The 23,775-nt window shown below is 40.2% G+C and overlaps 1 protein-coding gene across 10 annotated transcripts in view; it reads right to left on the bottom strand.

Annotated features, from left to right (window-relative positions):
• Window positions 1-23,775, bottom strand: part of SIK3 (SIK family kinase 3) — a gene marked incomplete at its 5' end in the record, with an annotated part of 246,167 nt that overhangs the window by 58,857 nt on the left and 163,535 nt on the right. For all 10 annotated transcript variants that reach the window (XM_080817464.1, XM_080817469.1, XM_080817468.1 and 7 more), the window contains one exon: window positions 18,202-18,363. In XM_080817464.1, coding sequence (XP_080673590.1) covers window positions 18,202-18,363 — 162 coding nt within the window. The remainder of the gene's footprint in view (window positions 1-18,201; window positions 18,364-23,775) is intronic.

Genomic DNA, 23,775 nt, shown 5'->3' with positions numbered 1-23,775 from the left:
ACTGCAGCCAAAATGGACTAAGACACATTACTTATAAATAATTTAAAAATCCATTTTTTTCTGTAATGTTACTATCTTCCCTAATTTAATACGAGCTGCTAACAAAGAATAACACTGAGGAGATTCAGATCTCTTTCTTTTCCAACCTAATATAAACAGGTTTATTAATAAAACTAGCAAACCAAAAAGAGGAAGAAAGAAAGAAAGAAACAAACAAACTTGGACGGCCAGAAGAAAGAGGAAGGGAAAACAAAACAAAACAAAACCAAAAAAACAAACACCCAGATAGTAAAACAAACAGACAAAATTGGATAACTGAGAGTTGACATAATTTTGGCAAATCTTTCAATTAAATAATCTTAACCCACCCCTAACTTTAGAACATATTTTATTTTCTATTACCTTTTGATTATTCAAATCCCATAAGTAATGAGCCAGAGAATAGACAGAGCCTAACAATTTCTTTAAAACCACAGTCACTTTGTATTTAATAACTTTTTTTAGTTTTCTAGAATTAACATCATCCTAAGGAATACTGGAGTACTCTATTTCCTCAACTCATGTCAACCTGGGATCATTCTAGTTCAGGGACACAAGTCAAATAACTACACTATCATAAGCTCAAGTTCAGCTCACATGGCTCAGGAAGAACATTATCAGACCAGACACTGGTGCAACATACAGGAAAAAACAGAAGAGGGGCAACTTCAATAGAAGTAAAATATAAGAATAAAAAAATAACAGAAACTTAAGGCAAAGAAGAGACTAGAGTCGATGTATACTCAAAAAGTTAAATATATACTTTATAGTTTCAAAGTGTACTTATGAAGTCAAAGAAAGGCCTGAAGCCCTATGAAAAATTTCTGTGCTCCATTTTTTTCAAGTGCACAAGAAACACTCTCCAGGACAGATCACATGTTAGACCACAAAACAAATTTCAATAAATTTAAGAAGACTGAAATCATATCAAACATCTTTTCCAATCACAACAGTATAAAAGCAGAAATCAATTTCAAGAAAAGAACAGGAAGAAACAAACATATATGGAGGCTGAGCAACAGGCTCCTGAACAGCCAATGGGTCAACAAAGAAATCAAAGAGGAAATAAAATAATACCTGGAGAGAAATGAAAATGGAAACACATGCGATCAAAATCTTTGGGATGCAGCAAAAGCACTTAGGAGAGAAATTTTATAGTGATAACAGGTCTAACTCAAGAATCAAGAAAAATCTCAAGTGAACAATCTAACTTTACACCTAAAAGAACAAGAACAAGAACACACAAAGCCCAAACTTAGTAGAAGGAAGGAAATAACAAAGATCACAGCAGAAATAAATGATATAGAAACCAAAAAATATAGAAAAGACCAATGAAAACAAGATCTGGTTCTTTGAAAAGATAAATAAAACTGATGAACCTTCAGATAGACTAACCAAGAAAAAGAGGACTCAAATAACATCAGAAATGAAAGAGAAGTAACAACCAACACCACAGAAATACAAAAGATTATAAGAGACTACTACAAAAAATTACATGCGAACAAATTAGACAACCTATAACAAATGAATAAATTAGTAGAAACATACAATCTTCCAAGAATGAGCCAGGAAGAAACAAACAAACAAAAAAATATTAACAGATCAACTACTAGTAATTAAACTGAATCAGTAATCAAAAACTCCCAACAAACAAAAGTCCAGGACCAGATGGCTTCACAGATGAATTCTACAAAATGTCTGAAGAAGAATTAATACCTATTCTTCTCAAACTATTCCATAAAATAGCAAAGGAAGGAATGCTTCTGAATTTATTCTATGAGGCCCGCCATTACCCTGATATCAAAACCAGAAGATGATACTACAAAATAAGAAAACTACATACAAATGTCTCTGATTAACATAGATGTAAAAATTCTCAACAAAATCTTAGCAAAGTATATTGAAAAATGCATTAAAAGGATCATTCACCTTGATCAAGTGGGATTCATCCCAGGGATGCATGGATGGTTTAATATATACAAATCAACCAACACTATACACCACATTGACAAAATGCAGGTTAAAAATCATATGATCATTTCAATAGATATAGAAAATAATTTCACAAAGTTCAACATCCATTCATTATAAAAACTCTCAACAAAGCCAGTATGGAGGGGACATATCTCAACATAATAAGGGCTGTCTATGACTAATCCACAGCTAACATCACATTCAATGGTGATAAGCTGAAAGCTTTTCCTCTAAGATCAGGAACGAGAGACAAGGATGTCCATTCTCACCACTTTCATTCAGAAAAGTACTGAAAATCCTAGCCACAGCAATCAGACAAGAAAGAGAAATAAGAGGTGTCCAAATTGGTAAGGAAGAAGTAGGACTGGCACTATCTGCAGATGACAAGATGCTCTCTTGTAAACCTGAAAACCCTGAAGACTCCACCAAGAAACTACTAGAACTAGTAAATGAATTTGGTAAAGTTGGAGGATACAAAATCAACATAGAAAAATCTATTGTTTCTATACACTAATAATAGCAGAAAGAGTAATTAAGAAAACAATCCCATATACAATTGCATCAAAAAGAATAAAATACCTAAGAATAAATTTAACCGAGGAGATAAAATTTCTGTACTCTTAAAACTGTAAGACATTAATGAGAGAAATGAAAGAGGACAAAAATAAATGCAAAGCTATATCAGCTGACAGACTGAAAGAATTAATACTGTTAAAATGCCCATACTACCCAAGCAATCTACAGATTCAGTGTACTCCCTGTCAAAATACCAACAGTATTTTTCACAGAACTAGAACAAAATATCCTCAAATGTGTATGGAACCACAAAACACCCTGAACAGCCAAACAATCTTGAGAAAGAGATATCTAAAAAAGAAAGAGATATCTAAGAGTTATCTAAAAGATATCTAAGAGATCTAAAAGAGAAAGAGATATTCCAGATATCTAACTATATCACAAAGCTATAGTAACCAAAAACAGTAATGGCACTGGCACCAAAAACCTCCATAGAGATGAATGGAACAGAATAGAGAGTCCAGAAATAAACCCATACTTACATGGTCAATTAATCTATGATAAAGAAAGCAAGAATACACAATGAGGAAAAGACTATTTCTTCAATAAATGGTGCTAGGCAAACCAAACAGCTACATGTAAAAGAATGAAACTGGACCACTTTTCTACACCATGCACACACACAAAAAACCCTCAAAATGGACTGAAGACCTACCTGTGAGACTTGAAACCATAAAAATCCTAAAAGAAAACCACAGGCAGTAAATTCAAGAACAACAGCCTTAGTGATATTTTCCTGGATACGTCTTCCCAAGCAAAGAAACAAAAGCAAAAGGGACTTCATCAAACAAAAAGGCGTTTGCAGAGTGAAGGAAACCATCAACAAAGTGACAAGGCCACCCTACTGAATGGGGAAAGACACTGATCAATGAGATGTCCAATACGGGGATTAATATCCAAAATATATAACCAACTCACACAACTCAACACCAAGACCCCTAAATAATCCTACTAAAAACGGGCAGACGACCCGAATAGACACTTTCCAAAAAGAAGAAGGAAAAAAAAGACACACAGATCGCCAACACATGAAAAGATGTTCACCATCACTAATCATCAGGGAAATGCAAATCAAAACCACAGTGAGGTATCATCTTAACACCAGTCAGATACAACAAGTGCTGGCAAGGATGTGGAGAAAGGGAACCCTTGTGCATGGTTTATGGGAATGTAAACCAATACAGCTAACTCTAGAAAACAGTATGGAGGCTCCTCAAAAAACGAAAAATAGAAAAACCATATGATCTAGCAATTCCACTTCTAGATATTCACACAAAGAAAATGAAAACACTAATTCAAAAAGATACATGTACCCCTATGTTTATTGCAACATTATTTACAATAGCCAAGATACGGAAACAGCCCAAGGCTCCATCAATGGATGAATGGATAAAGAAGAAGATACATACTGTGGAGTATCACTCAGCCATAAAAAAAGAGAATGAAATCTTGCCATTCGTGACAACGTGGATGGACCTAGAGGGTATCAAGCTAAGTGAAATAAGTCAGGCAGAAAAACACAAATACCATACAATTTCAGTCTTATGAGGCATCTAAAATACAAAACAAATGAACAAACAAGAACAAAACATGAAACGTACCTGTCAATGTAGAGAACTGGTGGTTGTCAGCCGGGAGGGGGGCTGGAGGAGCGCGTGAAACAGGTGAAGGGGATTAAGGGGTACAAACTTCCAATTATAAGATAAATAAGTCACAGGGATGAAAAGTCCAACGTCGGGAATACAGTCAGTGGGATTATAACTTTGTATGGTCACAGGGTATACACATATTGTGGTGAACATTCTGTAATAGTTTCAGAAAATTCTCAGGTACGAAGATGCCCATAAAGATGCTTTATGTCCCCGACTGTCCATTGGCAACAGGAAAGACTTATGATTTACAGATTCGACATTAAGATGATGAATGTTCTAAAAAGTTACACAAGAAAACAGCAGCAGAAACCGGTTAAGATGGATACTCCTACCCGCACAACAGAAGCCGCACGGGTGGGGTGGTTCTCTTCATGTGGCCTATGGTCATTTATTTCTCCCCTCACAAGTGGCTCCTAAAGTAATTTGTTAAGTCTCCTTCCAGCCCCCGACACTCCGGTTGGTTAGCATTTGTCTGCAGGCTGAAACAGTATCTTCTATCCCCTTCTCATAATACAGAGCAACAGACTTTAATTTGAACCACATGTCTGTCTTCTAGGGATGGTTTAAATACCAGAGCTTTACTATCAATTTTGAGACTTGAAATTCTTTGTTCTAGGCAAGATCAGGAGCCTGGGGCTGTATAGGACAGAGATATCGTATCCCTAAAAGTAAGCATATCATCAACTGGGTATGTCTGTGGTAAGGGGAAACAGGAAAGAACGAATGGCACTAATTTAAAAATCAGGACAGCCTGCAACAGGAAATTTTCTTATTTGGTCCACCACTTCAGGGCAACACCCTTGCCTTCGTTTTTGGCTGACCAGGAAGCAATGCAAAGCAGATGTAAACAGATTAGGCACAGCCTGCAACCAGTTCCAATGTTCACAATGTCTGTTAAGCTAAGGCAGCACAGCTAAAATGGACAGGCAACCCCTCCAAGGGTAACTTGTACTCCCCTTCCTTGCTGTTGTAAGTAAACAGCTCAGGAGTAGGGGGCAGAGGAACAAAGTAAAGTGGGAAGATATTTATTTATCCTAAATAAACAACCTCACCAGAAGACACAATGACAAGATTCTCCATGTTTTAAAACCTGAAAGCTTCTGAGGACTCCTCACCCTAATTCCTCACTTGCAATTATAGACAAAGACTAAGAAAAGAAATAATTCGGGCCCTTGATTAATTTCCCAGTGGACTCAGGGGAGGGGAGGAGTGAAGGAGACAAGCTGTCAGTAGTCTTGCTACAAATGACTCAAAGAACCGAACACCCCAGAAAGCACACTACATAAACAGGATTTAGAGTGCTGTATGGACTGTGAAAATGGAACATGACACAGACAAGGAACTAATCTTGCTTTTCCTACACAATACCACTAGCCTAGAAATCACGTGACCCAACAGTGTTATTTGGAATTGCGCGAAACAACAGTCAACTGTGTGAGTCTCAGAATTACGGTAGTGAGGAAGGATGAGTTTCGAAGTTCCCAGGAGTCACAATATTAGTTCAGTCTTAAAAATGGGTCTTGGGAAGTCCTCAGTGTTTAGCAATCACTCCAACCCCTGGCTGAACTTCCTGACTAGGAGCTAATAGAGAAGTAATGCCAAAAACTACTGACTCACAGCCTGAGCATTTATACACTAGAGAAATTCCTTCACCGGGGATGGGGGGGGGGGGAGGCACGGTGTGGGTAAGAATCAAGTAATCAGCTCTCTTTTTTGGTCGTGGAAGGAGGATATTTGGTTTAGTTTAAGAAACTAGGGCAGGTCAGAATTGGAGGAGGAGAGGGTAATGGGCGTGGTACTGAGAGACTGTGTCCACCTCCTACATATTAGAGAAGTAGTATAGTACCATCTTGTTGCACGTGCTGCTATGACATCATACATGGGACTGCTCCACATCTGTCACTTAATCTTACCAGACCTGACCCTCCCCAATTTCTAGCACTATGTATTTATAAAGCATAATACTATCTCTGTGGAAGGTGAACGTTTAAAAATAAAAATGCTGGTCCTGTATTACACTGGCATTTTCAAAGAGTGACTTACGAATTTCCCCCTAAAGCTTTAAAATGCCTTAGCAGTTAGGATCACTGAACTCAGCTATTTTCAAATGAGGTAATAAATCAATCCCTTCCACTCTATTACAGATAGCACTACCTCAACCCTTCTCATTTTTCTCACAAGAAACAAAATCTCTCCCCAACATAGGATCTTCTCATCAAACTCAGTATTGAGAAGACATATAAAGGAAAGGGCTGTAATGAGACACTTTCTGCAAGACCTGCAAACAGTATTCACCGGAATTCTTGAATACATTAAATATCTGCTATTATAGTCATAATTCTAAATCCTATCACTTAGAACAATGAAAGTCTAATCCTTCAATCAGGTAAGTTTCCAATATTGACAGATGAGCATTCTATACAAAATTTTAGTGTGCTTCTTATGGACCATGATGAATCAAAGTCCCCTTAAATACTCAACAGAGGGGCGCCTGGGTGGCTCAGTGGGTTAAGGCCTCTGCTTTCGGCTCGGGTCATGATCCCGGGGTCCTGGGATCGAGCCCCGCATCGGGCTCTCTGCTCAGCAGGGAGCCTGCTTCCCCCTCCCTCTCTGCCTACTTGTGACCTCTCTCTCTCTCTGTCAAATAAATAAAAAATATCTTTAAAAAAAAAAAAAAAAAAAAAGAAATACTCAACAGAAACTAAAGATACCAAATGGGAATACAGTATCTAGGTATAGTAGTAATATTTCCCAAATTAAAAATTAAGACATATGGTCTAATAAGTAGAAGCCTACTTTTGGAGAAAGGAGATATGACTATCACAGAAGAAGTTCTAAGGTATCACTGAGAAATTAAAAACAGGTAAGAGTATACCCTCTTAAGTTAAAGCTAACAGAATAAACATAACTTTTTTTTTCAAAGATTTTATTTATATATTTGACAGAGATCACAAGCAGGCAGATAGACGGGGGGGTGGGGGTGGGAAGCAGGTTCCCCACTGAGCAGAAAGCCCAACGCGGGGCTCAATCCCAAGATCCCGGGACCATGACCTGAGCAGAAGGCAGAGGCCTTAACCCACTGAGACACCTAGGCGCCCCCAGAATAAACATAATTTAAATGAGAGGAAACACAAAAACAAATAACCCGCCTAACAGGTAATGTGCAAATATGGTCACAAGAGTAGGGTACTCCCCAAGTTTCTGAGGGACCACTAATGAGTTCTTGGACCAAGGTGAACAAAAGACACATAGCCCTCACCTGGCGGAGCAGTCAGTCCAGTGGGGGGGCAGGGCACACATGACATAATTACGTGTCTAACTATATAATTAGAAGCAGGGAATGAGTTTCAGGGGAAAGTTCAGGGACAACTGACATATGACAGAAAAGAGAGGCTTTCCTGAAGAAGAGTCTGTTAAGAGTTTAGACTCTCTCTGTTTGATCAAAAACAAACAAACAAACAAACAAAAAAAAACAACACCCTACCCACAAAGTTATATTTGGACTAGAATATAAAGAAAACTAACTTACTTAACCATACAAATACCCAGTATTTTCCAACTTTTCTGACTCACAAACTCCTTTCAAAGGAATATATTACCTTAAAAAGAATCCCAGGAAAAAATTTTTAAAAAATAATTTTGTCATTTTTGTATAACTAATGATAAAGAAGTAACTTTAAGAAAGATATTTTATCCTACACTAGCACATTATTAAAACCTGATTCAAAAGTTCATTTTAAGTTATATTTATATTTTCCAACAAATCATCAACAAAATGAAAAGTTAACCTACTGAATGGGAGAAAATATTTTAAGTCACATATCTGGTAATATATATCTAAAATATATAAAGAACTCATACAACTCAATAGCAAAAACAATAAGAAACAGTAGACTAAAAAATCAAATAGAAAATACGAATAGACATTCTTCCAAAGAAGACACACAGTTGGCCAAAGGTACCTGAAAACATGCTCAACATCACCTATCATCAGGGAGATGCAAATCAAAACCATAATGAGATACCACTTCACACTTGTTAGAATGGCTAGTAACAAAAAGACAAGAAATAATAGGTGTTGGCGAGGATGTAAAGGGAACCCTTGTACGCTACTGGCAAAAATGTCAATTGGTGCAGCCACCATGGAAAACAGTATGGAGGTTCCTCAAAAGATTCAAAATAGAACTACCACATGATCCACAGCAAGTTCTTCTTCTCAGGATTAATCTGAAACAATGAAAACCCTAATTCAAAAAGATATATGTTCACCCATGTTCATTGCTGCATTATTTTCAATAGCCAAGGAAACAACCTAAGTGTATGTCAATGGGTGAATAAAGGAACACACGCACACACGTACATGCGTGTGCCTGTGTATAACAGAATATCACTCAGCCATAAGAAGAATGAAATCTTGCCATTCAAAACAACAGGGATGGACCTGGAGAGTACTATGCTAAGTGAGTAAGTCAGACAGAGAAAGACAAACACCTTATGATTTCACTTACATGTGGAATCTTTAAAAAACAAGAAGCTCATAGATACAGAGAAGAGACAGTTATGGGGGTGGGTGAGATGGGCGAAGGTGGTCAGGAGTACCAACTTCCATTTATAAAAAAAATCATGAGGATATAATGTACAGCACGGTGACAACAGTAAGTAATACTGTACTGCATATTTGAAAGTTGCTAAGAAATTGGATCTTAGAAGTCCTCACCACAAGAAACAAATTTTTTTTGCAATTATGTAAGTGATGGATGTTAGCTAGATTTATTGTGGTGATCATTTCACAGTACATACAAGTACTGAATCATTATGTTATACACCTAAAACAAATATGTTACTTAAGCATACCTAAGTTTTTTTTTTTAAAATGATAAATATTATTTAAGAAAAAAATTTCCCATTTTATATGTGACTCACTAATTTATTTAAATTAAAAGTGCTGGGGCAACTGGGTGGCTCAGTGGGTTAAGCCTCTGCCTTTGGCTCAGGTCATGATCCCAGGGCTCTGAGATTGGGCTCTCTGCTCAGTGGGGAGCCTGTTTCTCCTTGTCCCTGCCTGCTCCCCCTACATTTGTGTGCACACACACTCTCTCTCTGTCAATAAATAAATAAAAGCTCTTTAAAAATTAATTAATTAAAAGTGCTAATTTAAAATTGTTCTGTCATATTTAGTTGGAAGCCACATACATATTGAGATTATAATGTCTGAAATAGCCAAAACCTTTTCATGAGCTGGTATTTGAAATGCTTAAATTTTTTAACCCGAAGAACAAACTTGTTTATCTGAATTATTTTCATGTTTTGGTTTAAAGCAGCAAAATGGGGGAGCCTGGGTGGCTCAGCAGGTTAAAGTCTCTGCCTTCGGTTCAGGTCATGGTCCCAGGGTCCTGGGATCGAGCCCCACATCGGGCTCTCTGCTCAGCGGGGAGCCTGCTTCCTCCTCTCTCTCTGCCTGCCTCTCTTCCTACTTGTGATCTCTCTCTCTCTCTGTCAAATAAATAAATAAAATCTTAATAAAAAAATAAAGCAGCAAAATGGGTAAGCAAGTTAAGTACTTCTGTGCAAATAAAACATTATGAACAGGGATCGTCTTTATTCCCAATAAAGCAAATTGGATGCTGTGTCTGTGCACGTGTGTGTACATGTGTGTGTCTGTGTGTGTGTGTCTAAATTTGTGGTTTTTGAAGTCCTGGAAAGACCATGATGTGCTAGATAAGAACAGTGATCAAATGAAGGCAATTCATGAATATGGTAAAGTTTGTCTTCAAGCACTGCTGAATTACCATTTTTATTTTCATTAATGGAATTTTGACATCAGTGCCCCTTATGCGTTACCTTGTCCAGTGGTCCAGTATAGCTGTATGTGAACTGAACAAAAAATGATGAACTACACGCTGGTCAAATCCACCGTGGTGACTGACGACTTCTCCGAGGCAGTGGACTGAATGTGTTACAAGCATGTGCATTAGCTCCCCGCTGGCAGGCAGACTCCCTGGATTTACTCTCACAGGGTCTCAAACTAATCCACTGAAGGAGGTGGGGTGGGGGGAGGTGGGGAGGCCTAAATCATTACTTGATTTACTGACTTCTAATTATGCCCCAAACAAATGATCTGCAATTAACAAAAAAGTTTGTGTAAAGAAGCCTATAGTTGGGGAAGAAATTCTTTATTCTCAAGTTTCTCGAACTAGCGTATGTTTACATATCCCCAGGCATAATGCTGCCGTGTGCCAAGAGTTATGTGAAAGTGAAGGCTAAAGAAAACACATATTCCTGGAACATTAATTTTTTTCTACGTTAAATAAAGTTAACTAATTTTAGTATTAGAACAAATGTAATATGACGTCGAGAATACAACATGTGCATGAATTTAAAAATAAAGCATGTGATTTAAAAGGCGAACCATTCCAGACTAGCTCATCAATCCCACACTTGTCCCCCACCCTGTGTGAGTTCGTCCCCCTCTGTGTTAAGAAAACCACAGTCGGAGAATCTGAGAAGCAATGCTTCTGTACCAGGAGCACAGCTATTGTGAGTTAGGGCCTGCAAAGAGAACATTTTCTTGATCTTAGCAGGATGCACTCACTTTTCAAGATCATTAAGACCCTACGTATCACCTAGAACCATGACTATGACTGACAAAAATACGTTCATTTGAATTTTAACTCTAGAATTTTTTCACACAAAATAAATCAACTGTGTATACCAAAAACGCCTTCTAAATGAAGGTGCGTTCATTTTCCGTTTGTAAAACTCCAGTCTGAGGAACAGGATGCAGAAGAGATAACTTTCAAACTGTATTTTCCCAAGGGTCAACATACATGAAAGTTGTTAGCACCTTCTAGTTGTGGGTCACACAGCATTTCTGGGGGACAGCGACACTATGGCATCATGATTCCCAGGCTCTGTGATGACATGAATTCAGGGAAGTGACATGGCCTCTCTCTGGGTCTCAATTTATTACCTGTCAGCCAGGGAGGTACACAGGACAACCTAAATAAAGGTGTTATGATTATGACATAAAAAAAAACTTTTTTTAAAGATTTTATTTATTTATTTATTTGACAGACAGAGATCACAAGTAGGCAGAGAGGCAGACAGAGGAGAGAGGAGGAAGCAGGTTCCCTGCTGAGCAGAGAGCCCGATGCGGGGCTCCATCCCAGGACTCTGGGATCACGACCTGAGCCGAAGGCAGAGGCTTTAACCCACTGAGCCATACAGGTGCCCCAATGACGTAAAATTTGTGACTGACGTGATGAACATTCATAACCGCCTTCTGTGGGCTGTCAGGGACATTCTCAACTACCACACTCGGGAAGGATTCTCAGAAACCCAAGGTTTGCCACCTTTCTCCCCTCTACCATTGTGTCTCAGCATCTTCCTCCTGAAGGTGAAAGGTCAATGGACTTGTGGAATGTTTTAGTTTCCCACTTTTAAAAAATGAAATAGTCTAGATCTCACCACATTAAGGTCAAAAATTTCCACAGTACCTTAGATCCATGCACTCTGGAAATTCTTTCCGAAACACTGGCTTTGCTGTAGTTGTACTTCAGATCTCTGCTGTCTCCTGACTGCCAACTAAAACAATAACACCGGAGTGGAAACTATCTCATGGAGACCATTCTGGGAGTCGACATTTAGAGAGAAAAGTTTCCAACTTCCTTAGGTTAAAAAAAAATAATAACTTTCCACAATTTTCAAAACATTCTCATAACGTCTGAGTATTTCAGATAAGTCTGCTTCAGATAAATTTCAGATAAGTAAGCCAACTACATTTAGGTCTTTTCTGAGGCAGTCTTTTATAAATATAGAAATTTCTCTACTTCATCTTTGGGGACAGGAATTAAAATTGCTTTCAAATAGCATTAAAAATAAGACAACACCATTTCCTTTGATAGCTTAATATACTCCATCAATAAGAAAATCTGATTTCTCAGTTTCTCCACAATCTGTGAGTGGCAGTTCCCTCTTCCCAGCCCAGATATTTGATTGGTTACCCACCTCCAGAAAGCCTTTGTTCTCTCTCTCCTCTCTCTCTCTCATTTGTTGCCCTCGTCTTCCTTTTCAAGTCTACTATGACCACCTTTATGTAGGATCTGACGATCCTGCAGCCTCTTCACTGACCTTCCCATTTGCTCTCCTGCCCCTTCCACCTGTTCCCACTTTTTCCTTTTTCATCCTGAATCTGACTTATCAAGCCTGGTATTCCAACAATTTCCCCATCTGGTATAAATACATACCTATCTCTCTCACCTTCTCAGGCATGACTTCCCTGCTCGAACCTTCCCCCCAGGCCAAGCTGCTTTCAACCTCTTCTGCAAATATGCCGCGTTGCTACTGCTGCCCATACTTCTCCAACTCAGCTTCCCACTGCAACCAAAATAAACTCCCAAATCCTCACCGCGGGCCTAACGCTCCGCAGGGAGCCGGCGCCTGCCAGTTCTCTTACCCCAGCTCCTTCCAAATGCCCCTTAGTTATCATCTCCTTATGCCAACTTCTCTCCTGCCCTGTCCGAGACCCTGCATTTACGTCTCTCAGGCCTTTGCACTGCTCTTGCTTGTGCTGGGAAGGCTCGGACTTCCCTGGTTAAAAGCATTCTCTCTCCCACGGGTCATTCTAGCACATTTTCGATGTTATCGTTTCCATAGTCCTTACGAGGGCTTCTGTGTTTCTGTGTTCACTGTCGATCTCCTCCAGCAGAATGTTCGTTCCAAGGGACGACTCAACCTGCCACTGTAACCCCAGAGCGTGGCTCAAGGGCCTGCACATCGCAGGTGCTTTCCCAACATGTGCGGACTGACTAATTCTACTGGAATTCTCTCTCACCTCAAAGAATCCTATTCGTCCTTTAGACTCACCTCAAAGGTTGTGTCCTCAGTAGGGTATTTACGTCCTTCATCACCACTGTCTAAAGTTCAGATCAACGGAGTGCTGAGCACCTCCTACAGAACAAGCATGCACTCGGCCACGGGCATGAGACACTAAGCAGGATACGGTTAGCGTCCCTGTGGCATTCACAGTCTGATGGAACTTTACAAACTAAAGTGGTTTCTTCATCCTCTGAACTTCTGTGGTAATTAGACTATATAATTAATGTGATAATGAATCATGGCGTGCCTTGTAACATCTCCTCTATTGTAGCAAAGTATAATTTGGTCGCTGTGGAACACGCTGTCCCCCAGCGGTGTGGGCTATATGCGGAGACAGCTATGCTGTGCCTCCCTCACCCCCATTTGCTCCTCTGGGGACCCTCACGTGTCTGAGACATGAAAAGTGAAGGGTGAGAGGCCAAGAATCCTATTCTTTCCTGGAGCCGGACTCTCTACATGAAAGAGATTTGCATGAGCCCTCTTTATAAGGAATTCAGGGTTCTGGAAAGTTAAAGGTGTGTATTTTGGAGGCTCTAATGTTTCCTAAATAAGCTATGTTTACAATGCCAAATATGATGAAATTAAATAATGTATGTGAAAATGCTTTGTAAAGTGCTATATATACAAACACACACACACACGTAATTTTGGTGCTATTTAACTTTCCAAAGGTCTACGCATTTGCTGCCCAAATAGACTATAAATTCTTTAGGGCAGGAGTCATGTCTTACACTTCTGTTCTCTCTCCCATGACACCTGAGCAAAGAGCCTTTGTTAACAACAGATACGTTTTTGGATGACCACTACATAGTTTTAGTTCTAGACTCAGTAACTTTGCCTTTCAGAAATAAAGTTCTTTATTCTGAAAACCATCAATGTTTATTCTGGATTACTAAGAACAGAAACATCTTTTAAATAATCCTACAGAAGACAGGTTTGTTACTGCCATTCTAAAATCAAAAGGAAAACCAAGTTATTCATCTGGGCTTCATTCTCTGTAGAAATAGCACTGGAACAAAAATTCAGGGGTAAGAATTTAAGCATGAAGACTCCTACTTAAACCACTGCATCTTTTAATATCTGTAACGGAAATGTACCTGTCACGTCTAGGGAACACACACTCCCTTGAGGAAGGCTAGCATGGGCTTTTCTAATGACCAGATTGTTACCGTATGGGGCGTTAAATGTAAACTGCCACATTAATTCATTAAAAAAGTAAAAATGAATCAGTGTAAACACAAACATTCCCAGGACACCTTATTCATCATCTACATTTGAACAGGATGCACCATCTTTTCATCAAAACCATTTAGGTAAAAACCAAACCAAATCAAACAAAACAACCATTTAGGTTAATAATGGCATAAGGAAAACATGAATTTCTTAAATTTCCTAAACTGAATTTTTATTAATTCCATGTTAATTTGACACTAACATATGATTTTAGAAATGAGGTGCTTAAGACTACCAATATTTTAAATAAAACAAAACTCTTTTCTCTTTCATGTGTTATTTTCATGTCTAATAGTTTCCTTCTTACTGAGATTTAATAATAACTTATCAAAAGACCACTGAAAAGATCAGAAATCCTGAAGTTACTTTTAGCTTTTAGATAAAAAGTTGATTTCATTAGTTATCTGACCTTATTCTGTCAGAGCTATCCATTCCCCCTCTCCAAAATTAGTCATGCCGTGGTCAGCTTCAACTAGAGCTGATTCTCTCACTGGCCCACTAAGTTCAAAGAAGACCTGGCAGATGAGAATGGGAATTCTACCTAACTTATATGTAAGAAGGGAAGTTCCGGCAATGATTGAGGAAACTGAGGACAGAAGTCCCCCTTACCCGCAGGAGATATGTTCCAAGACCCCCAGTGCATGTCTGAACAGTACGAACCCTAGATGCACTCTATTTTTCCCTTTATACACACACCTATGATAAAGTTTAATTGATGAATAAGACACAGTAAGAGGCCAACAACAATAACAAATAATAAAATAGAACAATTTTAACAATATACTGTGACAAAAGTTATGCACATGTGGGCTCTCTCTCTCAAGATATCTTATCGTCACCTTCCTCTTCTTGAGGTGATGGGAGGTGATAAAATGTCTACGTGATGAGATGAAGTGACAGGAATGACATAGACATTGCGACCTAACGTTAGGCTACTACCGACCTTCTGACCATACGTGAGAAGGAGGCTCACCCGCCCCCAGACTACAGTTGACATGGGTAACTGAAACCACGGAGAGCAAAACTGAGGCAAGGGGGTGGTGACGGGTAGTGGCAGCAGGGGAACGATAAGGTAATGATAGCATGAAAAAAAGAACGCATGAGGAAAGACAACGTCAGATACTATAGCAGGACACAGCCTAGAGCAGCTCATTTATTCTTGGCCAAACAAATAATAAAAATGCAGACTTTGGGTTAATGACCTTAAAAATCTCACCCTATGTGTTAATGCAGAGAGCACACAGCGGGCTACCAGCATTCCCACGAGTCTGTAACTACACACCAGCAGGTAGAGACTCAGCGTGTGACTATGTGGATTTGTTTTAACTATTAACAAAGAAAAGCATTTCAAAATCTCCTTACCCAAGTATTTGTCAGTGGCATTTCTTTTTTTTTTTTTTTTTGTCAGTGGCATTTCTAATTTTAATTACCACTGACCCCTGCTTTTACACTTGGTTTCTCAATACAAAAATGACGAGCCATAGGAATCTCCCTGAACTAAGTCAAAATGGTTCTAAAGTCAAAATCAAGAACCGAGGAACCGTAAAAAAAAATGTTTGACCTTTGGTCAGTGAAGGTCGAACACAACTGTAGAAGAAAAAGAGGGCCTTCTTTTAACTTACTACCCTCCTCAGTAATCCAAAGAACCCTGTGATCACATCTGTGGCAGGCTGCATAAAAGCCCCTCAAGAGACATCCAAGTCCTAATCCACAGAACCCGAGAAAGTGGTACCTACGTGGTAAAGGGGACTTCTGTAGATGTGACTGGGTGATGGAGAGATCATCCTGGATTATCCGGGCGGGTTCTATGCAATCACAAGGGTCCTTCCGAGAGGGAAGCAGGAGGATCAGGTTAGGAGTGAAAGACGCGACAATGGGAGCACAAGGCGGAGCGCTGGGAAGAAAGGACCAGAACCAAGGGGTACAGGGGCCTCCAGAAGCTGAAACCAGCCAGGGATGGACTCTACAGAGACTCCACGTGGAACCAGTCCTACCAAAAGCTTGATTTTACCCACAGAAGGCTTACTTCAGGGGCTCCCCTTGGCAGCACACTCACTAACAGGGTTAGCACAGCCCCTGCCCACGGATGACAGGCAAATTCGTAAAGCTTTCTGTATTTTTTCACGATGGGCCCTGAGGGATGTACAGAAGTGCTGAATCGGGGCGCCTGGGTGGCTCAGTGGGTTAAAGCCTCTGCCTTCGGCTCGGGTCATGATCCCAGGGTCCTGGGATCGAGCCCCGCATCGGGCTCTCTGCTCAGCGGGGAGCCTGCTTCCTCCTCTCTCTCTGCCTGTCTCTCTGCCTACTTGTGATCTCTCTCTCTGTAAAATGAATAAAATATTTAAAAAAAAAAAAAAGAAGTGCTGAATCATGACCTTGTGTACCTGCAACTAATATAACCTTGGACATTAACTATACTGGGGTTAAAATAAAAAGTGTAATAACATTTAAAAAAAGAAAAAAAAGACTCATTTCAAATTTCTGACCTCTAGAACTGTAAGATAATAAACTTGTATTGTTTCCAACTACTACATTTGTGGTCATTTGTCACAGCGACAATAGGAAATTAATGCAACATTTTATTATTCTTTTAAGGACTGTGACGCTTAGATGTTATTACCATTAATTTAATTGAAGCTACGGTGAAAAATTACAAAAGAGGGTCTGAAATTGCCGGGTCTTTCCACACTACCCACTTGTGTGGGAACTGCTAGCATCTAGAGAGCTTTGGAGAATATAAAGCAGACAGAAGGACAAAGGAAAAATGTGATTTTTATGGAAGATACAGAAAGCATCTAGTTCCTGTCTACTATGCACTGGGCTCAGGGACTCAGGGAGCTTACCACTAAGTGAAAGGACCACACAACAGTGCATCTGCCAGCTGAACTTAGATAAATAAAAAGTTCGGTGACATTGCAAGGATGTGAAAGGAGAGCCTGGAAAGAGTTATCTAGACTTATCTACACAAAACAGTCAGTAGACTCACCACCTTGAAAGGGTACACGGAGGTACTCTGACCTGTAAGGTAACATACATCTGAACCCTCAACTCCCACCCTTTTAAGGAGGGAAGTCCTTAGAACTGCTTTTAACCTTGACTTTCAAGGCGATTCTATTTTAGTTGTACTTCAATTTTCCAGAGGAGACGCCCCTTTCCTTTTTACCTGTGAGACGGGGGACACACAGCACAATACTGAGACTGTTGGAAAACAAAACTGGTTTCTTTTCATGTTTATACTTTCTGTCTAGCCTGCAGTCACTTTCTTCTATCAATAGGTGGTGAGCTTGTATTGGTTAGGCAAATGCTGATAGTTTATTGAAACTGAAGTAGGAACAGAGAGAGGCAGTGAAAAGTGTTTTTAGGCACCGTCAGAGGAGCAGACGAGTAAAATCCGAGGACACAAAGAGATCGAATGCCTTTAAACTGATGGGAGATCTGTTCTTCCTAAATTATCATAAAACTACAGTCTGTAGCAGTGACATAAATCAGCCTCCTCAAGTAAAGCTGACAGGGTATACAAGCTTACAGTTGTTCTCTCCACTTTATTCTAGACTATTCCTTATTATTTAAAAGGGACTGTCAACCAAACTAAGAGAATTTTAAATATCACCCTTTCCCTTCTTCCTACCCAGCCTCGTTCTATTCAATACTACACAAAAAAGAATGTAAACGTGTTTTGAAAGTTTATCAATTTTCAAGCCACACACACACACACACACACACACACACACACCCCTTTCATTTTCACAATACCTCTTTCTGGATAGAAGGGAATAGACAATCCCTTGCTTAAGAACCTTGAAGGAAAAGGTCTTTTGTTCCCATTTCACATCCTCAACACACTTCTCACCTGCTATCTTAATATTCAGGTTGGCATCCAGAAGCAAATTTTCAGCTTTTAGATCACGATGAACAATGTTCCGACAGTGACAAAAATAGACGGCTGCCACGATCTGTTTAAACTTCCGACGGGCCTCCTTCTCTGCCATTCTGCCATGGGCCACCAGGTGGTCTGCGGTGAAGAAGAGCACAGTCAGTTCTCAGTTTGCACCCGGCCAACGCTTCAAAAGGTGGACTCCAGGAGGGATGCCAGGGGGCCACCAGAGGGAGAGTTGGGGAAGTGAAACAAACAAATGGTAACACTTGGGGCGCTGGTCTGTATCTACAGAAACCCACCAGCAAGCAGCCCCCAGACCGTTTTCAGCATCCATGAGAGAATGCATAGGACTACCTATGCTCTACCATAAGAGAAAAGAGTTCTGAGGGTTATGATGGCATTTTTTGGAGAATCATCACATTCAACACCTCCTCTCTCTTATCTCCATTGCAAGAGATTACATACACACAGCAAACATATGCATTAAGATAAGAATCAGCAATATTTCCTGTGCTAAAGGGTGAGTCAAAAAGCAGAGTCAGAATAATCAATCATTTTGGGAGAAGAGCAGACAGAAGTTAGTCATTGCTAAGGCGGAAAATGACTAACTTTATATAGGAGTTATATAGGAGCTTTATATAGGAGCCCATGTATGCTAATCTCTCTTCTGCTTTCTCAAAGTTTTGCAGATTAACATAAAGTATACTTACTTGGTGATTATACTCTGGCGTGCATAATAATATGCCAGATAAAATCCATCTGCATTTATGTGTTTCTCAAATATTTCTTAAATTGTTATTTGTTTTTATAGACAATAATAGAAAACAAAGGCAAATTTCTACCACTTTCAATGAAATGATTTTATTGGCAACGTGGCTAACTAAACTACAGCAAAAGATTTTCCATGTGATGCGCTTTGTAATACTATAAACCAAGCTATCTTTGATATTTAAAAATGAACTGATAGACCCAGAGCCAATCCCATTAATTACCAATTACCAATACCAATAAAATAATAAGTATTTTTTCTAATAATGGCAGTAGGTTTATACTGAACCAATGAATCCAAAACCCCAGTTCTTCGTCTAACTAATAACATATCAAGATCATACCAGCTGATGGGATTAGAAATACTGGCAATACAGCTAGCTCTACTTAAAAACTTCCTGTCCTTAAATGAACTCATCTAGGTGGGAAAAGAACACATTTGCCATCATAAGAATCCGGAGATAGTGGGAAAGTAAAAAAAAATAGACAATAAAAATACGTGTATTACTGTTTATCAAGAGGAGTCTCAATAATCTTTACCCAACTGTTCCGGCACCATGGAAATCACCGACAAGACCAGTTGGATAGATCTCTTCTTCATCACGAAGAGAAAGTCTGGCCTAAGACACATGCACTAGTAGTAACTACCAAGATTGAGGGCTTAGGACAAGAAATGGGGGTAGTGGATGACGAAGGGGAGCCAAATGACAATCCACTTACATAGCAGATTTTCAAATAATTCAAACTACACTCTGACCACAAAGAGCATACAACTTTGGAGATCAAATCCTACAGCAATCTTAAGAACAACATCTCATAGGATCACTTAAATTATTAAGAAAGGCCCAGAATTACTGTAATTGTTTGTGTTATTAGTGGCTCCTACACCAGTTTCTTGAAGCATTTTCCTCAAAAACAATCCTTTATTATAGTTGAGGGGACGAATTTAGTAGGAAAAGAGAGAGAGGATAGGAAGCGTTCAGCTTAGAAGTTGAAAGGACTAGAACACCACTTTCTCTAGGAGTTCAGAGGTGGTGACAAACGAGTGCACACTCTGGTGTATTTATGCTTCTGGTGAGATCTGTCAAATGAACTTTAAACAACACAAAGTTCCTAACTAGGGACAGTCACTTAATATAAGCTGTTAAAGAACTGGACATCCATCAAACGTGCAACGCTAGGTTTTATTTTCAGATGCCATTCTCTCTAACAGTACCTGCACCTTTGACCCTCTATCCCTCTTAACCCAAGGCCTAATTATTCTAATAATATGTTTTAGCTGCTAAACTTCGTCTAATTAAAGGGCTTTGAAGAGACAGCTATTCTTGAGAAACATAAAAATAAACCCTTATGAAGGTTTACCATCAGAAGCTCATTTGGCCAAGCCACCCATTAATTAAAATGCCCAAGAGACATTCGTCTGGCAGTAAATACTAATTACCAGAACACATCAAAGAGCTTCTTAAATACAACAGAATGATTAATTTCATGATTTCCAAAATAAGTGATTTTCTTTTATTAAAAAAAAAAAACCTCTTTATATTTTCTAAGTACTTTGTTTTCCTAAAATGACTGGAAAGTTCTCAAACTTGCTACAGAGGCCAGGAGCTGGTGGAATGCAGCCTCGTCCTGTTTTATCTCCACAGTGACACGCTGGCCGTCCTTGGACACATCATTTATACTGCCAATATCCCCACCTCTTGATCTGCTGAACAGAAATAAACCCTGTTACACACTGTGGCCAAAGAAAGGATAGCCTATTTGGGAATAAACTTGTACTATGATGAAGAGTTATCCTGTATGATACAACTTTAACTTTCAAAGACATTTAAAAAGCTGTTTTTAAAAAGGCCCACTCAGTATTATACAGAGGATATTCAAGCATTTGGCTAATAGATCTGAGGTTCGTCAGGATTCATAGTGCCTGAAGGTAATTATTACATACACCCAGCGTTTCTGTTACATGGTTCTGGTTAAAAGGCATTTGTGATAGCAGCAGCCTGGGGAGAGGAGCTGAAGCTGTACAGTATTTTCCCAAAGACGCCTACAGTATCCCTACAGTTATGAATACAAAGATATACAAATCGCTTTTTAAAAGTGCTGGCTGCAAGCATCAGATCTTGTTTTTCTTAGTGACTGTGTTTGCTGCTCATGTTTTTTTCTCCGCTTCGGGAGCACGGTGCTCCCGTCCCAAGACAGGGCTGTCTTAGCCGCTCCACGTCGTTCAGTCTGTTCAAACTCTGCCTTTATTTCTGCCTGTCTCAGGACGGCTGCCACTGCCACCCCACCTCCCATCCCTGGTCGTCTGCTTTCCGAGTAAACCTACGGGGGCTGGTGGGTGTGCCAGGAAGCCGGCAGCCTGCAGCGGTTTCCAGTCCCCCGCTCAAGCTGCCTTTCAGCTGCCCGCGGACAAATGGCTGCTTTATGTTCCTGTGTGCCCTACAGGCAGGCAGCAAAACTTCTGCGAGCTCAGATGCAACATTTAACTTCCAGCAAAGAAACCCAGAGCAGTCGCCCAGCCTGGCCTTAACCCAAAGTCACAGCATTTGAATAAATCCTGGGGTCATTTCAGAAGGCACATGGAACAAACAGACTCCCGAACCACTCAAAAGTCAAAGTTTCTTTTTTTTTTTTTTAAAGATTTTATTTATTTATTTGAGAGAGAGTGAGAGAGACAGAGCATGAGAGGGGCGAGGGGCAGAGGGAGAAGCAGACTCCCCGCTGAGCAGGGAGCCCGATGTGGGACTTGATCCTGGGACTCAACCAATGGAGCCACCCAGGAGTCGAATAGTCCAAGTTTCTTAAAATACATTCTGAATCTTGTTGGATAAACGTCAGTTGCAAGGAATGCTAAAAAATGGTTCTGCCTTCTTCCAGGCAGCTCAGCGAGCTAGTTCTCCTATATACCGCATAGAAGAATATACATACTATACATCCTATACACTGTATATACCCCATCCTCCATCCCCAGTTTCCCACATGGCAGTCTGGCCCCCGCCCCCGCGCCCAGCCACTCACCAGTCTACCCCCGTGCTGCACCAACCCCACCACTGGACGGCCCCCTTCACGGATTCATTGCTTATCTACTTAGCTGCCCCTCTACCTCTGGGGCAAACTTCCAAGTTTTTCTCTATCACAGCTCCATTCCAACCATTTCAGCCAAGACAAGGACGAGGGGACAATCAAAGGAGAGAAAATGGGTCTCCTGTTTCAAGCTCTTAGCAAAAGAAAGGAGTCGAGGTTGTCTTTCTCACTTTGCAATCGCCATCCATCACTTGGCACTGGACTTCCATAATCTTTTTTATCGGCTCTGCCTCATAGAACAGGAAAAGGCCAGTGACACCGGGGGATGTGTATTCCTCGAGAGTAGAATTCTTAGAAGGGGAGGGAATGAATTCCAAAGTTTAAAAGTATTAGAGAGAGCACATGTATAAAATTTGCTTCAGAATTCCCGGCTTGTGATTTTGGCCTAATCCGACTCAGGAAGAAATATCTTGTGGTACATTTAGATTCCAACCTTTCAAAGAGCAAAAACACGTATAAGGCGGTCTTAACTTCCCTCGACCAGCTTCACTGGAGTGTCAGAGGCATGCCACTAATGGGATGGGGGGTGGGGAGCCAACACTTCTTAAAATAAGTCACTTTTCCACTCTAAACAGACAGTGTCTCCATTTGTCTGCTAAGTCTACGACTCTAACTGATCCAAAACACTAGCTGAAAATGAACATATCCTGACAGTAGATCATGCAAGAGGGCAGAAACTTTTCATTTTTCATGATAAAGAAATAGCCCAGTCCAGAAATGGGGGAGTGGCCGTGGACTGAGCTTAGGTGGCTACCTGAGAACACGTCTACCCATTCCAAGCTAATCACAGCTGGCAGCTCTGTGCTTTGCCACTCACGTCTATCATTTCTTCTTTCTACACCCATGGAAACGACTTCCTGTTTATCAAACAAATGCTTCTTTCCAAAAGAGCCAGGGCGAGGCCAAGAGACCTCAGCTGCCTGGGAGCAGGTTAATGAGAGTGCACTCACGCAAGTGTCAGACTGGTGCACACCCCAAGTTGCCCCAGACTGGAGGAAAGAGGTTTGTTACTTTGTTTTCCTTGCCAAGAGCTCAACCACCTCACACCAGCCTTCTTGATCTGTTGCTGCTTCTTATTGATATCGTTTTTCTTTAGGCTTCCAAAACCCTTGTTGTCATCCCGTTCTCTTTCCCCCACACCCACATCCAATCCGTCAGCAGATTTTATTAGCTCTACCTTCAAAATACATCCAGAATTCAACTAGCCCTCACTCCATCTCCAACCCACCCTCAGGACAGCAACCTAGCCCAACAGCCATTATCTCCCTCCTGAATCACTGTAATAGTTCATCCTCTTGCTCCTAAATAGTACCCCTGATTCTGTCCTTGGCCCCCTGCGACCCACTCTCAAAACAACTGCCAAAGTAATAAACTTTTTAAAAACTTTTTACTTTGAAATAATTACAGACTCACAGGAAGTTGCAAAGAGACTATGGACCGAGCCCATGTACCCTCTGCCCACTCTCCCCACAATGGTCAAATCTTACCTAATGCTAGAACAACATCAAAACCTAGAATGTGAGACGGGTACCACGTGAGTACAGTCCTATGTCATTCTATCAAGTGTATGCTCATGGAGTGACCACAGTACTCGAGATATGGAATGACTTGTGAGTTTCTCATTACTGAGTATTCCTGCAGATCTAACAACAAAAAACACACTCTCTTGCCCTCCGTCTATCCCAAGTAAATTAA

This window comes from Martes martes (assembly GCF_963455335.1).
Source record: "Martes martes genome assembly, chromosome: 10".
Lineage (NCBI taxonomy): Eukaryota > Metazoa > Chordata > Mammalia > Carnivora > Mustelidae > Martes > Martes martes.
The sequence above is the reverse complement of the archived record's forward strand: the minus strand, read 5'-3'. Positions and strand labels throughout refer to the sequence as shown.